This window comes from Pyricularia oryzae, chromosome 5 (genome assembly GCF_000002495.2).
Source record: "Pyricularia oryzae 70-15 chromosome 5, whole genome shotgun sequence".
Classification (NCBI taxonomy): domain Eukaryota; kingdom Fungi; phylum Ascomycota; class Sordariomycetes; order Magnaporthales; family Pyriculariaceae; genus Pyricularia; species Pyricularia oryzae.
The window spans coordinates 1,452,495-1,465,918 of record NC_017852.1 but is presented as its reverse complement, the minus strand read 5'-3'; the positions used below and the strand labels follow the sequence as shown (position 1 = coordinate 1,465,918).

The following is a 13,424-nucleotide window of genomic DNA, read 5'->3' as shown; positions in this document are numbered from 1 at the left end:
ACCTGCAAGCTTCTTCTTATCGGCGCTGGGTGTGGATCCTTGTTCAATTTGCCCCCCAAGTGGCAGGTCATGGCGGTGCAGTAGCAAAAAACCAACACGGTAGCATTTTGCTCTCTTTGCGAATTAAAAAGATTCAAGCAACGCCCCTTCCGCTGCTTGATCAAACAGGAAGGTCCCCTACCCCCCCTTCTCACCCCTGTTCTAGCCGCCCAGATCCGATAAATGAACAAGCCTTCCGAGCCACAAAAACAGCGGGAACAAACTGCGGGTGGCCAAATTTCAGTGCTGACAGGGCAGGTCGTAATATCGGTACTTGATTATCTTGTTTTGTTCTTTTTTTTTTTTGTTTTCTACCAAACAATCGCGGTAACATTGTACCAGTAGTAAATCTTAATCTGGCCCGGCCGTTGATCTCCTGCTGGATAAACAACCCCCCCTTGCCCCCTTCAGCTCACAGCCACCAGCGGAGTCGCGTAGCAATTTCTCTGCCAAGGCGGACCCGGTAGTTGGGAATTGGCAGGCACGTTGAAGGGAGGAGCATTGCCTCCACGTAAAGTGGGGCTTTTGAACCCTCCTTTGCCCACGCACCAAAACAATCCGATAAAGAACCGGTCAAGATTAGAGAGATGAATTCAAAATCAATTCATGCTTGGGATAAGGTTTAGTACCGAGTTGGTTATCGAAGGGATGACAATACCATACGCTCGAAAACACCTTCATGACTCTCTAGTGTTTTGCCAAAAACGTGGCTGTTTGCTCGGTAACCTATCTAGTCCCACTTGATATGAAAAGTTAAAAAAAAAAAAAAAAAAAAAAAAGGAAGAAAACAGAATTCGAACCCTTTTCTTCTCTTGCCTTTGACGTCATGTCCCCAAAATATTTCCCGTGAAAGAGGTTCGTTTCAAGACTTGATTGATCTTCGCCGAAACGGACGCTACTACTTCTAGCAAAGCTTCGCACGCCAAAGCCCCCATGTGCCGATCCAATGAAGATTCCAAGGACGATTACTATGTCAGGAAAGCCTCCCGAAATTGGAGTACGAGTTCCACATTGGGAACCGCATATTTTTGGACTTGTTGGCAAATCCTGTTTGTCAAACCTCGTAAATGCTTGGTAAGTTGATCTGTATCAAAAGCATGGCCTGCAACGACAAAGTCTAGGTCTGGACTGCTACCGTAGTGTCAACTTTCCTCAACGTCGGAATGATGTTGAACGAGGCAGTGCTCTGAAGGCCGCCAGTCACGCAACTTGCCAATGTCCTACGAGACACCTGCAGGAGACAGACAAACAGGATTGTTATACGAAAGATTGCTACCAAGTCAGAGCGACTCGCCTCGTATCCATCCTATAATTCGTCCATGTATACTGCAGCACGTGGTACCTGGTATACTTTCAACCAAGAAAGCCTTTTCAGAGAAGCCCATCGTTCATCCCTGCACGATTCCGACGCAGTGGTTCAGAGCCAGGGATGGAAAATGTCAAAGAGTCCGGATTGACAATCAAGTTGGGCCTGTTGCTCTCGGCTTACCCAAAAGATAGATACAGTTCATCCCTCAAAACGTCCACCCTAGTAGTAACCCAATAATACAATATCCCAACCCGGTCAGCAAGGCGACATCAGTCCACAACCCGCAGCCCGGCTCTGACCTCCTCATACCCCCTCAAGATGCCCGCGGCCCTGGCCTCGCTCCTCGGCTTGAACGCCATCTCGAACGGCAACGGCTCCAGGATGACGTGACTGTTGGTGGCCTGCGTGTCGATGGCCACGGGCTCGCCGGTGCGCCGGTCCAGCTTTTGCGCCATGTCGAACCCCCACAGCACGGCCGCCGCAAACACAAACATCTCGTCGTCGACTATGTTCTGCCCCAGGCACGTGCGCCGCCCCCAGCCGAACGTGTGCATGCCGTGCCCGTTGCGGAAGTTGGGGTACTTGCTCAGCGGCTCCTGGAAGGTCGGCCATCCGGGCTCCAGCCAGCGTTCGGGCCGGAAGCTGTCCCCGTCGGGGTACTTTTCTGGGACTCGGTTGAGGCTCCTTTGGAGTGGGAGTAGGGCTTGTTAGCTATTGGGAGTAGACTTTGAGGTGATGGAGAGGGTTGGTTCTTGGCAAAGGGGGGGGGGGTGTGGCTTACCATTCGCACGCCAGGACAATGGTGCCCTTTTTGATGGGCACTCCTCGGAAAACATCGTCTTGTTCGGCTTGATGCGGCACACCTAATCCTCACAGTTAGATGAATGACCCAAGAAAAGCCAATCGGCAAAGCTTACCCAGCGGCACCCCCGAGCGCCAACGCACCGTCTCCTTCAAAACGGCCCTCACCGTCGGCAACGCCGCAAAGTCGTCCACGGTAGGCATGCGATCCCCACACACCCTGTCGACCTCCTCCCGCGCCCTCCGCTGCCACTCTGGATGCAGCGCCATGGCCATGAGGAAAAACTTGAGCGGGCCCGAGATGGTGACGGCGCCGACGAGGCTGAAAAACCCCAGCATGCAGCTCGCAAAGTCGACCTGCTCGGGGCTCTGCTCCAAGGCATCGTTCCCGTCCCGCGCCAGCTGGTCAAAGTAGCGATGCGCCCACGTGTCGGCCGGCAGGTCCCCCTCGAGGAACCGCCGGCGCGCGACGTGGTAGTTGCCGGCCCACCAGGCGCGCTGGACCGACTCGCGGCGGACCTCGTTGCGCCACCAGGGGTTCAGCGCCCAGGGCAGCTGCCACAGCGGCGAGACCGTGTTGACGATGGGGCCCGACACCGACATGCAGTGCAGCGTCTCGTCGGCGCTGCGCCCGTTCTCCGCCCCCTGCTGCGCCTGGTCCCACGCCAGCCGGCTCATGACCCGCCCGCAGTGCTCCCGCGTGTGGCAGAGGAACCGCGACGGGTCCAGCAGGAGCATCGCCAGGTACCGCTTCGTTTCGGACTCGACGTGCCCGTAGAAGCGGTTGCGGTACGCCTCGGCCATGGCGGCGTGCACCCATTTGCGCTGCTGGGTCCAGCTGTCTGTGTAAGGGGAAATGGCTTGTTAGCGGGGGATTTGAGGATCATCTCGCTAAACATGGTACATGTAGACGTCTAGACGTCTAGGCATGCAAACGTGTAGACAAAAAGTGAAGAGTCACGCTCATGATATCTCAATGACGGTCCAATAAAATGCCATCCACAACTCACCATGACGGTCCATCAGAGCCACATACACAGGCCCCTCCTTGTGTCCGATCAGAGCACGAATCTGCGGCCGGCCAGAGTATATGTGACCGCGCTTGACCAGCAGCTCTTCGGCAATCTTCTCATCGGATATGATGATGAATGTGTTGTCCACAGCCCTGGTCTGGTATATCGGGCCGTGGATATCGGCCCACTCCTTGAACTTGAGCCAGAGCGAGAAGCGAGGCAGGTCGTGTATGCGCCCCACAATAGGGTACTGCTTTGGGCCGGGGAACTTGGCCACCGAGTTTGGCTTCTTCTGTACAAGAGATAGTGCATGCCTCACCACTGTGAGGAATATGGTTGGCAGAGCCAGGTAACAAAGTAGCAAGACTATCTGCTCCATGTTGACTGTATACTCTGGGACCACCAAAGAATCAGATGAGATGAGAGCTCGAGAGTGATGGGCACTTTTCACAAAAAAGAGATCTTCCACCTGTGTCTTTTATTCCAGGATGATCTGAGCAGTACGGCAAATCCCCTTCCCAAAGAGGCTACGCGCCGCTTCCTCCCAGCTACATCTTCGAGAGGACATCGCAGTATCCACAACTGCCGCCATACCGACAACTACGCCGCCAGCAGCTCCCACCGGCCTTCTCCAAAACCCCTCCCACATCAGTTCGTTTGTCATGGGGAGGTCGTCCAGACCATCCAAGAGGACACCGACGATAGAGTCAGACCCTTCCTTCGGGGTGCTCATTTCGGATTCCGGCCTGATGGCAAGGGTTCCACCAAAAAGCCCGTATCGTATCATACGATTACACCAACACACCATCGTTCCGGAGGAAGCTCGTAACAGAGTCCTTCTCGCGTAAAAAAAAGACCCTTGCATCTTCCACCCCTTTGGGTGTAGTGCGAGGCGAACCGTTGGGGGTCAAGAAAGGCGCGTGAGATCATGTGCAAGTGGAAGAATTTTGTGATATCCTTTCATAGCTGAGGCTCGAAAGCTGGTGTAGTATCTGTAAGCAAAAAGGCCACCAGCACAGGGGTGCTGGCCAATAGAACCAGTTCATTTGATGTGATATGGGAAATCGGCTACCAAGATATGGATGGCAGGTTACACTTGCCCAAGCCAGGACATGTATAAATCGATAGGGCTGACATGAGAGCCCTTGGAGTTACCCGGTGGGATGTCAGGGGGCCTGGAAGAGGTGTGTTGGGGAAGTCCGTAGCTTTCTGTTGTGAGTGGGTTCCGTCGGCGTGATTGGTTGTATGTTTTCCGGGGTGACTGTGATAGGCACACCTGTCGCTCTGTTGGTTGCCAAATCAATAGACAGGCTGAAAGGAAAATCCTTTGATGGTTCTGTGACCCGGGTTGATCGAAAAGGAACTTTTACTCAATAGTTCCTGTCCTGCAAGTGGATATCCGAACGTACATTTGCTGTGCCACAGCCTTGCGGGGCAAAGCTTTTGAAGACAGAGGCGTCGGTGGTGCCTCGTAAAACACAGGATTGCAGAAGATTCAGGGCTTCCGAGAGTACAAGTATATATCAAATGATCCCGCTTGGGATTTGAAAGGAGCTGAATGACATGCTCGGCTTCTATTTCGACCTGCGGTGCTACCTACGCATGGCACAGTGGACGGATTTGCGACAGTGGCTGCAATTTTCGGGGCGGTTTCGATGCGGGCTGCATGAAAGAAGGGACTGAGATGGCTGTAGGAATGTGTCTTGTTTTCATAATGACCGTTGGGCAGACTGGGAAGGAAGGTTTGCTCAAGGACAAAAGGCATGAGAGATGTGGAGGTTGGAAGGGATTGAAGTTGAGAGTCAAGTGTCTGTGGGCTGCCTAATATCCATCTGGCTGTCTATCTTGATTGGCTGGACACGCCGGATTTCATCCAATCAAAACTTTTACAGCGTCGCCCCAGAATTCCCGTATTTGGTAGGCGATACCCCGCAAAGGGTCAAGGCTTGCAGGGGATCTACAGACACCAAAGCCAAGTAGCTTCTGGTGAGGTCATCCCGTCGACGTCGGAATTCGCGACGTTTGCACGCGTCCAGTCGAGTATTCAGTCGAGGGCACAAGTCGCTCAGCACCCAACATACGGCACTTTGAGCTGACAAAACCGCCGCCATGTCTTCGTAAGTGCCACCTCGAGCTCAAATGTAACGCAAAATTGCTTCTCGTCTCTGACCTTGATACCCTTGCCCGCAGACAATCGGCCTACCAGCTGCCCATCTCTTTTCGCAAATCGAACCAGCTGTCCTTTGCGCCCGCCGTTCGGCAATACATATCCAACAAATATGACCAACATCCGGATATGTTCCGTCAGGACATCGAGGTCATCGATGCATTACGACGCGATGCCATCAATGTTCGAGAACCCCACACGAGCGGGATCAGGAAGTTGCAAGCGTATGCCGCGCAGCTAGTCTGGATTAGCGGCAAATTCCCTATTGATGTATGAAGACCCTGCTTGGTGATGTTACTTGCTGGTACTGTTTTTGCGTGACAAATGCTGATCTCTTTTACACAGATCGGAGCAGACTTCACCTGGTACCCCGCCCTGGGTTACAACACCGATCGACCCCTGGTTCAGAACAACCTGCAGTATGAGCTCCTTAACGTGCTCTACAACCTCGCTGCCTTGTACTGTCAGCTCGCCCTCTCTACCAACTCCAACGGAGATTCCAATGCTATCAAGACGGCGGCCAACTATTTCTCTCACGCCGCCGGTGTGCTCAGCCACATGAAGACGGCCGTGCTGCCCGAATTGCGCATGCCATCCCCGCCTGAAGATATGGACGAAGCAACTCTGGAGTCCTTGGAGCAGTTGATGCTAGCCCAGTGCCAGGAATGCTACTGGCAAAAGGCTGTGGCAGAGGGATACAAGGACGCCACCATAGCAAAGCTTGCTGCTCGCGCCTCCGACCTGTACAACTCGGCAGCCGAGGCAGCCATGAAGAGCGAGGCCATTAGCTCTGCTTGGATCCACCACATAAGTGCCAAGCATCACCACTTTGCTGCCGCCGCGCAATATCGTGCCTCGCTCGACTGCCTCGAGAAGCGCAAATACGGTGAGGAGATTGCGCGCCTTCAGGATGCCGTTGCTTGTGCCAACGAGGGTCTGAGGGAGGCGCGCGGAGGATATCTCAAGGAGGGAGTGGCTGAGGATCTGAGGAGGCTCAAGATGAGGGCAGAGGAAGATCTGAAGAGGGCCGAACACGACAACGACATGCTGTATCTGCTTCCGGTACCCACAAAACCTGAGCTCAAGATATTGGACCGTGCAAACCTGGCAGTCGCTCGTATCCCGGCTCAAGTGTCAGCTCCCGTCGACCATATTGGAGACGAAGCTGAATTCGGCCCTGCGCTTTTCTCAAAGCTGGTGCCCTACGCCGTTCATATGGCTGTCTCAATCTACGAGGAGAGGCGGGACCGCCTTGTTAATAACAACATTATCCACGAGCTGGAGGTGCTTACTGAGCGGATGCATGAGATTCTGAGCTCGCTCAATCTGCCTGGCTCGCTTCAAGCACTGGAGAAGCCTCTTGGATTGCCAGGCCCTCTTATACAGCACGCGGAGGAAATCAGACAGGCTGACGGAATCAATCGCATCCAACGGAGTTTTGCCGACATCGACAAGCTTCGATCGAGCGACATTGCCGTGTTTGAGGAGGGCAAGTCCCTGTTAGTGACCGAGGAGGAGGAAGATCAGAGGTTGCGTCGGAGACACGGTACGCAGCGGTGGGCTAGGCCTGAATCTCGCCAGGATCCCGCTGGTGGTCAGAAGCTATGGGCCCAAGTGGGTGAGATCGAGGGCTATTTTGCATCATCGACTTCATCCGACGGCATTGTGAGGGAAAAGTATCTCGCAATCGAGGATACTTTGATGGTTCTCTCGGGATCTGATCGTTCATTGATGGACTTTGTACCCTCAAGTCGCCGAACCGAAATACCAGAGTCGGTCAAGCCAGCACTTGGCAGGCTTCGAGGCGCCTACAACGATGTCCTCCGGATGGAAAGCAGGCGCCGGAAGCGTGTTGAGGCGCTGCGCGAACGCGCGCGCTCTGATGACATCAAGCCAGACATACTCCGTGAGACGGGTAGACTGGAGCGCGCATACCCAGGCACTACTCTGGCGGCCGCCCACTTTGACGATTTCTTCGAGCGACGCCTGGACTCCTTGTATGAAGACGACTTGGCACTGCTGGAGCGGGAAACGGCTGAGCAGGAAAAGTGCCTCAACGAGGTGAGCAGGGTGAACCGTGAGTTCGAGTCGCAGAGGAGGGCGGCGGGTGCAGACAAGGCCGGTGGCAAGGAGCGCGAGGCTGCGTTGCAGAAACTCGACTCGGCTTTTTACAAGTACAAGGAGATTGTCAGCAATGTTGAGGTTGGACGCAAGTTTTACAATGATCTCAGCAAGATCGTGGGGACGTTCCGTGACACTTGCCGGACTTGGGTTGCAGAGAGACGCAAAGATGCCAGGAGCCTGGAAGAGTAAGTTCTGGTTACCGTAACCATGTCATTATCTCATGATGAAAGAAAGCACGGCTAACCGGCCCTAATCCTAAACAGTGAGATATCAATGCCACCTCTCGGCTCCCTCAGCCTCCAGCAGACTCCTTCACAGCAGTCCTCACAGTATTACTCGCAGCAGCAGCAGCAGCAGCCTCGCAGTCCACCACAGGAGGCCCATCACTCAGCCTACGCTGATACTGGCAGTATGCCGCCGCAGCAGCCGCGTCCCCTTCCGGCAGCAAACGCTCAGCAGACTTGGTCTCAAAACATGCCGATCCAGTTTGGCGGACCACCTGGCACGGCGCAACAAACGCAGCCTGCTCAGGCTGGTGCAAAGAAGCCCGTTGGTGGAACATGGGATCCTAGCGCGGGTATTCGCTTTGGCTAGGTGGAAACTTGTAGTCGTTTCCGAGATGTTATTTCATTGACTTTTCAAGGGAGCCGGCGCCATGCACAACAATAGAAGGCGTACTGCTAATGAGATTAAGCTATGTAATGCTATTTGTGACGCAATTACTGCAGCATGTGATTTTACAATTAAAGTATGTATTTGCACCCTTTTGCTTCTACCTGACCGCAATCGTGACCACAATACCCCAGCCACTCATGCTCTCCCACACCCCAAAGTCATTCTCCCGCCTAAAGGTAACTTCATCAGCCCTGACAGTCATCCTGACGCCGTCATCTTGCTCCAAAACCGGTGATACCGGAGAGACCGCAGCAGCGACCGGCGAGGCCGGCGTCACCGTCGACGAGCTCGACTTCTTTCGCCACAGACCCCAGCCGCTCTTCTTTTCCTCCTTGGCCTGCACAACCGCGGCCTGTATCTCCCGCCGTTCCGTCCTGACAGGCGGCCGCGGCTGCAGGTGCGCCGCTAACCGCTCCGCCATGCCTTCATCCCGCCACCACCACGACGACGACCCGCCGGAACCCCCACCCGCCGCCGCCATCGCCGCCGCCTCGGCGTCCTCATCCCACCGCCCCCACTCGTCAAACTGCGTTGCAGTCCAGTCCCGCTCCGGCCGGAGGCTCGACCCCGTCGACGGAGACGCCGCCTCGCCCGCGCTGCCGCCACCTTTGCCGTCCCTGCCTTGCGGCAGCAGCTCCCTCGGCCTCCCCTTGTCGTCCACCACTGCCCCCACACCCGGCACGGCCAGGCGCACGAGGTGGACGAGCTCGCCCTCGCGGCGGCGCTCGGCGGCGCCGCTGAGGGCCCAGGCGGACGGGACGGCCGGCGCGGGCACGATGGTGAGCTCTGCGGCGGCGGGGCGCGAGTGCGCGTCGACCACGTCGGCGAGGAAGGCCTCGACGTGCGGCACGATGCGCTCCACCAGGTCCAGGTCCAGCAGGGCCTGGCGCGTCGCGCGCGCGGATTGGGTCTGGCGGAGGCGCGTCGAGAGGCTGGACAGGTGCGCCGCCAGGTGCGAGCTCAGCGGGGACGAGGGGCTAGGTGGTCTCGTGCGGCCTGGCGAGCGGGAGGGGATGGTGGATGTGGTTGGGAAGGCGGTTTCGGAGTAGGGGGGTGGTGCGGCTTCGGTGTCTTCTTTGGACATTTTTGTGCTTTTTGCTTTTTACGGGGCTTGGGATATGTTGATGGGTACTCTGATTCTCAATGGTGTACTTGTCCTGATGCTGCTGGTAATTGCGTTTGGAGTATTAGGTTTTGTTTGTGATTTGTTGACCAAGGTAATTGTAAATCCAAGTTGTGTATATCCCACAGGATTCGCCTGCGTCGATATTTACGTCTGCCCAGACTTTCCTGTGCCGCTTTCAAAATGCCACCGATTTCCGATTTTCGGAATGGTACCAGTTGTCGCCGGACCCGAGGTGAGGCGACTCTGTAAGAAGTAGCAGCCTGCCGCAGGTTGATTTTGGTTTATCTGCATCGGACCAGAGCCAGTAAAAACTTCAAGTGTCACACATATGACTCCATCAAAGTGCTTATTGCAGGCGCAGTGAGCTCTTCTAACTAAACCTTCTAGAAGGGTGGATCCAAGTTTGTTTTTGGACTTTGGTTCAAACTTGTTTAGCAGGCACAGCAGCTAGAGGTCACAAGGTGCCACCCTTCAAGGCTGTTTATTTTTTATTTTATTTTTTTCGTTTCCGGGTATGCGGTACCACGTCAAGTTTGAGTTGATCTTATCAGGTTGTCAGGTCCGTTTCGGTGCCTTTGACTTGCATGTGGTGGCGTCCGGGATAAAGTAGAAAAACGGAGCAAGGGATTGGACAGTCAAGGCTGTGTAACGGTTTAGTGGGTTGGCAAGGTTGGGTTGGCCAGGTATTACGGTACAAAACATTCCAATCCGTTGGGCTGGGAAAACAATGCTGGGAAAAGGTAAATATCAGCAAATGGCCAAGCTTCCGGCCATCAAGGGGCCAAGGATGGTGGAGGCTGTGTTAAACCAGGTGCCTGGCATTGCCTGTACCTGGTTCTACCGTAGTGTGATTCATTTGATGTCCGACAAAACTTCACTAAAACAATGTTGACTTGTTATTTTGGTACTGTAGAACCGCAAAATTGTTTTCACGTGTGGGCTGTAAATATTGCCACTGGGTCGCATTACAACTGAGAAGGATTGGATGCGGCAAGGCTGATTTGGCTCATACCTAGAATCCCGATGCAGCCACCGAGATAATTGAACAAAGACATATGTTGCTCGTTTACCGACCGAGCTGCTGCCAAGCTGTGAGCTGGCAAAACTTTTCCGTATGAGAGTGGACTCAAGTTTTGTTCGCATGATATGATTAAGTGACTGTAATTCATACATTTTTGCTGTACAGCCCGAGCTAATGTAATGTTCAATGTCGGTAGTAGGATTGAGAGACCGAGCTCCCATCCCAAGAGTTCAGCCTCAGGAGGGCCTGCAGGGTTTTGGAGCTGTAGGGGTATACCAGTAGCTCAGCAAGGGAGGGACAGGGGACAGTAGAGAGAGTGGAAACGAGCGGTCCAAGTGGCGCTAGACCCCTGGCACTGCCCCGCGTCTGATCATGCGGAGAAGTAGTGCACGTGTTGAAACCAAGAGCCGCAAATCCAATCAAACACGGGCTTGAATCTCTTCAACCAATTTGTCACCCAACTTCTTACAGCCCTAACGTCGAAAAGGGACCAGTTGGAGCTCTCCCTTTGTTTACATACCACATCCAATAATTAAGTTCAGTGAGGGCTAGCGAATGCTTGATTCTTGGCCGTTCGGTTAGCGGCACAGTTGGTCGTTCCTTGTCTCTACTCAGGCAGCTTATTTCCGGCCCTAAGTGCTGCCTAGCTCGGTAGGCTGTGGCAGGGCAATCGGTGGTACGACATGACATGAGCCCAGGGATCCGGGTTATTATGGAGTTTGGCTCTACCGAACAAGCCGCCATGTCTTTGCCATCATCCATCGGTGGAGCATCTCCGACTGACCGGCATGTGTGCTTGTGATGGACTTTGCACAGAACAAAGGACGAGCTCAAGGCGTGAAAAAAAAGGGCTTTCTGCAACAGGGTCCAACTCTTGCTAATAAGCTTACCTGGCATGCTAGGATGCCTTACACAACCATCACCTGACAGCGGGAGCTCGTTTTCTTCCAACTCAGCCTCAGCACTAACATGCATGCCATGCCTTGCCAGTCAGAACCACATTCGCCATCTGATAAGTTTTGTCGGGAATTCTGAGGAGCTAGGTATCTACTCCGGAGGTAGGTGAATTAAGTAGGTCTGCATTTGTGGCTGTGAAAGCTGCCTTTGTCGCACATATAAATCCAAAATGTCCCCCTCGTTTCTTCAATGCGTTACACGTTTCTTCTTTTGTTTTTGATCATCAATCCCCAGGATACCCAACACCTTCGATACCGGACTGAGTGTTCAACACTCGCCATTTGTACACTAAATATTCTTTGATATCCATCTTGACACCCTCTCTTGACTCCTTTAACCCCTTTCATCACCAAATCTTCAAAATGTCCTACCGTGTTGCCGCCCCGGATGAGTACCTTGCCATTACCGGCATGGGAGTCAAGACCATCCGGATCACCAAGGCATCATGGGTCCTCCCGTTCCAGCGCTGCATGCGCTTCAGCGTGCAGCCCCACGACTATGCAATGAACCTGCAGGCAATGACTAGGGAGAAGCTGCTCTTCCAGCTCCCCGTAGTCTTCACCATCGGTCCCGACATCAACCAGCGCGGCGCCAACTCCAAGGGCCAGCCCGTACACGAGCCGGAGAACGAAGGCGATGAGGAGGCACGGGAGGACCGGGGTGACGCGCTGATGAAGTACGCCATGCTGTTGGCCGACGGGGCCAACGAGGGCAAGAAGAGCTCCGGGTCGCAGCAGTTCCTCGAGAACATCGTCAAGGGCATCATCGAGGGAGAGACGCGCGTGCTGGTGTCGAGCATGACGATGGAGGAGATCTTTACCGAGCGCGAGGTGTTCAAGCGACGCATCTTCAAGAACATCCGCGGCGAGCTGGCCCAGTTCGGCCTCAAGATCTACAACTCCAACGTCAAGGAGCTCAAGGACGCCCCCAACTCGTCCTACTTTGAGTCGCTGTCCCGCAAGGCCCACGAGGGCGCCACCAACCAGGCCAGGATCGACGTGGCCGAGGCGCAGCTGCGCGGAAACGTCGGTGAGGCCCAGCGCAAGGGTGAAGAGCAGCGTGAGATTGCAAAGATCAACGCCGAGACGGCCGTCCAGAAGGTCGACCGGGACATTGAGCGCGCGCAGGCCGAGTCGAACCTCGCAACCCGCAAGACGCTCCTCAACCGAGACGTCGAGATTGCCCGCATCGAGGCCACGCGCAAGACCGAGGCCAAGGATGAGGACCTCAAAAAGGAGGTGCAGGTCAAGAAGGCGGCGGCCGAGATGGAGCGGCTGCGTGCCACCGATGTCGTCAAGGCCACCATCGAGCGCGAGTCGGCCCAGCAGAGCGCCGACGCAAAGGCCTACGCCGTCCAGGTCGAGGCGCGCGCCGACTACGACCGCACCAGGCTCGACGCCGACGCCGAGAGCTACGCCCTCGTCAAGCGGGCCGAGGCCGAGCTGACGCGCCGCACCAAGGAGGCAGAAGCCATGATGGCCATGGCGGAAGCCTACGGGCAAATGTCAAAGGCGTTTGGTGGGCCGCAGGGCCTGCTCGCCTACCTCATGATCGAGAAGGGCACGTACGTCGAGCTGGCCAAGGCCAACGCCGAGGCGGTCCAGGGCCTGCAGCCCAAGATCAGCGTGTGGAACACGGGCGCTGCCGAGGGCGGTTCATCCCAGGGCCAGGGCGGCATCGAGGCCATGCGCAACGTCTACCAGATGCTGCCGCCGCTGATGACCACCATCAACGAGCAGACGGGCATCACGCTGCCCGAATGGCAGTTTGGACGCATGAACAACGACATGGCGGCGGTCGAGCGCGAGAAGGCAATTGCTTCCAACAGCAAGCGCCACGCCGAGAGCAACGGAGCGTGATTATCCAAGTGACTGAGGAGATATATTCCATACGCCCTAACGTCTTTTTTTTTCCTTTGTCGTTTCTTATACCCTTTTTTGTATGATATGCTGTAGCTGGGTGAGCTGGCACCTTGGTGTTGGGGAGTTTGTTTGAGATGCACTTTTGGTGGCTGACGAGATAATGATGCTTTCTTGATTGAAAGCAGCTGCTTTCCTATGTCATGACTACAGCTACTTATCTATAGACTAATCAAAGATTGATATTGAATACAGAATGAGCTATATATGCTGATGCCCCTTGAACAAACTAGAGCTATCCATGGAAGAAAAAGAAAAAAAAAGAAAAAGAAA

The 13,424-nt window shown here is 54.8% G+C and overlaps 4 protein-coding genes across 4 annotated transcripts; 2 read left to right on the top strand and 2 right to left on the bottom strand.

The window, feature by feature from the left end:
- Window positions 1-937: 937 nt before the first annotated feature.
- Window positions 938-4,778, bottom strand: MGG_00832 (cytochrome P450). Its single transcript, XM_003718101.1, has 4 exons — window positions 3,160-4,778; window positions 2,266-2,991; window positions 2,130-2,211; window positions 938-2,032 (listed from the first exon to the last, which is right to left on the bottom strand). Exons 1-4 carry the CDS (start codon window positions 3,539-3,541, stop codon window positions 1,618-1,620), a joined length of 1,605 nt encoding a protein of 534 aa, XP_003718149.1. The 5' UTR covers window positions 3,542-4,778; the 3' UTR covers window positions 938-1,617.
- A 369-nt stretch (window positions 4,779-5,147) lies between these two features.
- Window positions 5,148-8,216, top strand: MGG_00833 (pH-response regulator protein palA/RIM20). The gene is made up of 4 exons (XM_003718100.1): window positions 5,148-5,279; window positions 5,353-5,599; window positions 5,675-7,638; window positions 7,717-8,216. The coding sequence occupies exons 1-4, from the start codon at window positions 5,272-5,274 to the stop codon at window positions 8,045-8,047; spliced, it is 2,550 nt and encodes an 849-aa protein (XP_003718148.1). The 5' UTR covers window positions 5,148-5,271; the 3' UTR covers window positions 8,048-8,216.
- Window positions 8,120-10,453, bottom strand: MGG_00834 (uncharacterized protein). Its single transcript, XM_003718099.1, has 3 exons — window positions 10,267-10,453; window positions 10,086-10,131; window positions 8,120-9,984 (listed from the first exon to the last, which is right to left on the bottom strand). Exon 3 carries the CDS (start codon window positions 9,210-9,212, stop codon window positions 8,226-8,228), a length of 987 nt encoding a protein of 328 aa, XP_003718147.1. The 5' UTR covers window positions 9,213-9,984; window positions 10,086-10,131; window positions 10,267-10,453; the 3' UTR covers window positions 8,120-8,225.
- Window positions 10,454-11,594: 1,141 nt separating this feature from the next.
- MGG_00835 (flotillin domain-containing protein) lies at window positions 11,595-13,334 on the top strand (the record flags this gene model as incomplete). Its single annotated transcript, XM_003718098.1, has 2 exons — window positions 11,595-13,087; window positions 13,319-13,334. 2 exons carry the CDS (start codon window positions 11,595-11,597, stop codon window positions 13,332-13,334), a joined length of 1,509 nt encoding a protein of 502 aa, XP_003718146.1.
- Between the last annotated feature and the right edge of the window lie 90 nt (window positions 13,335-13,424).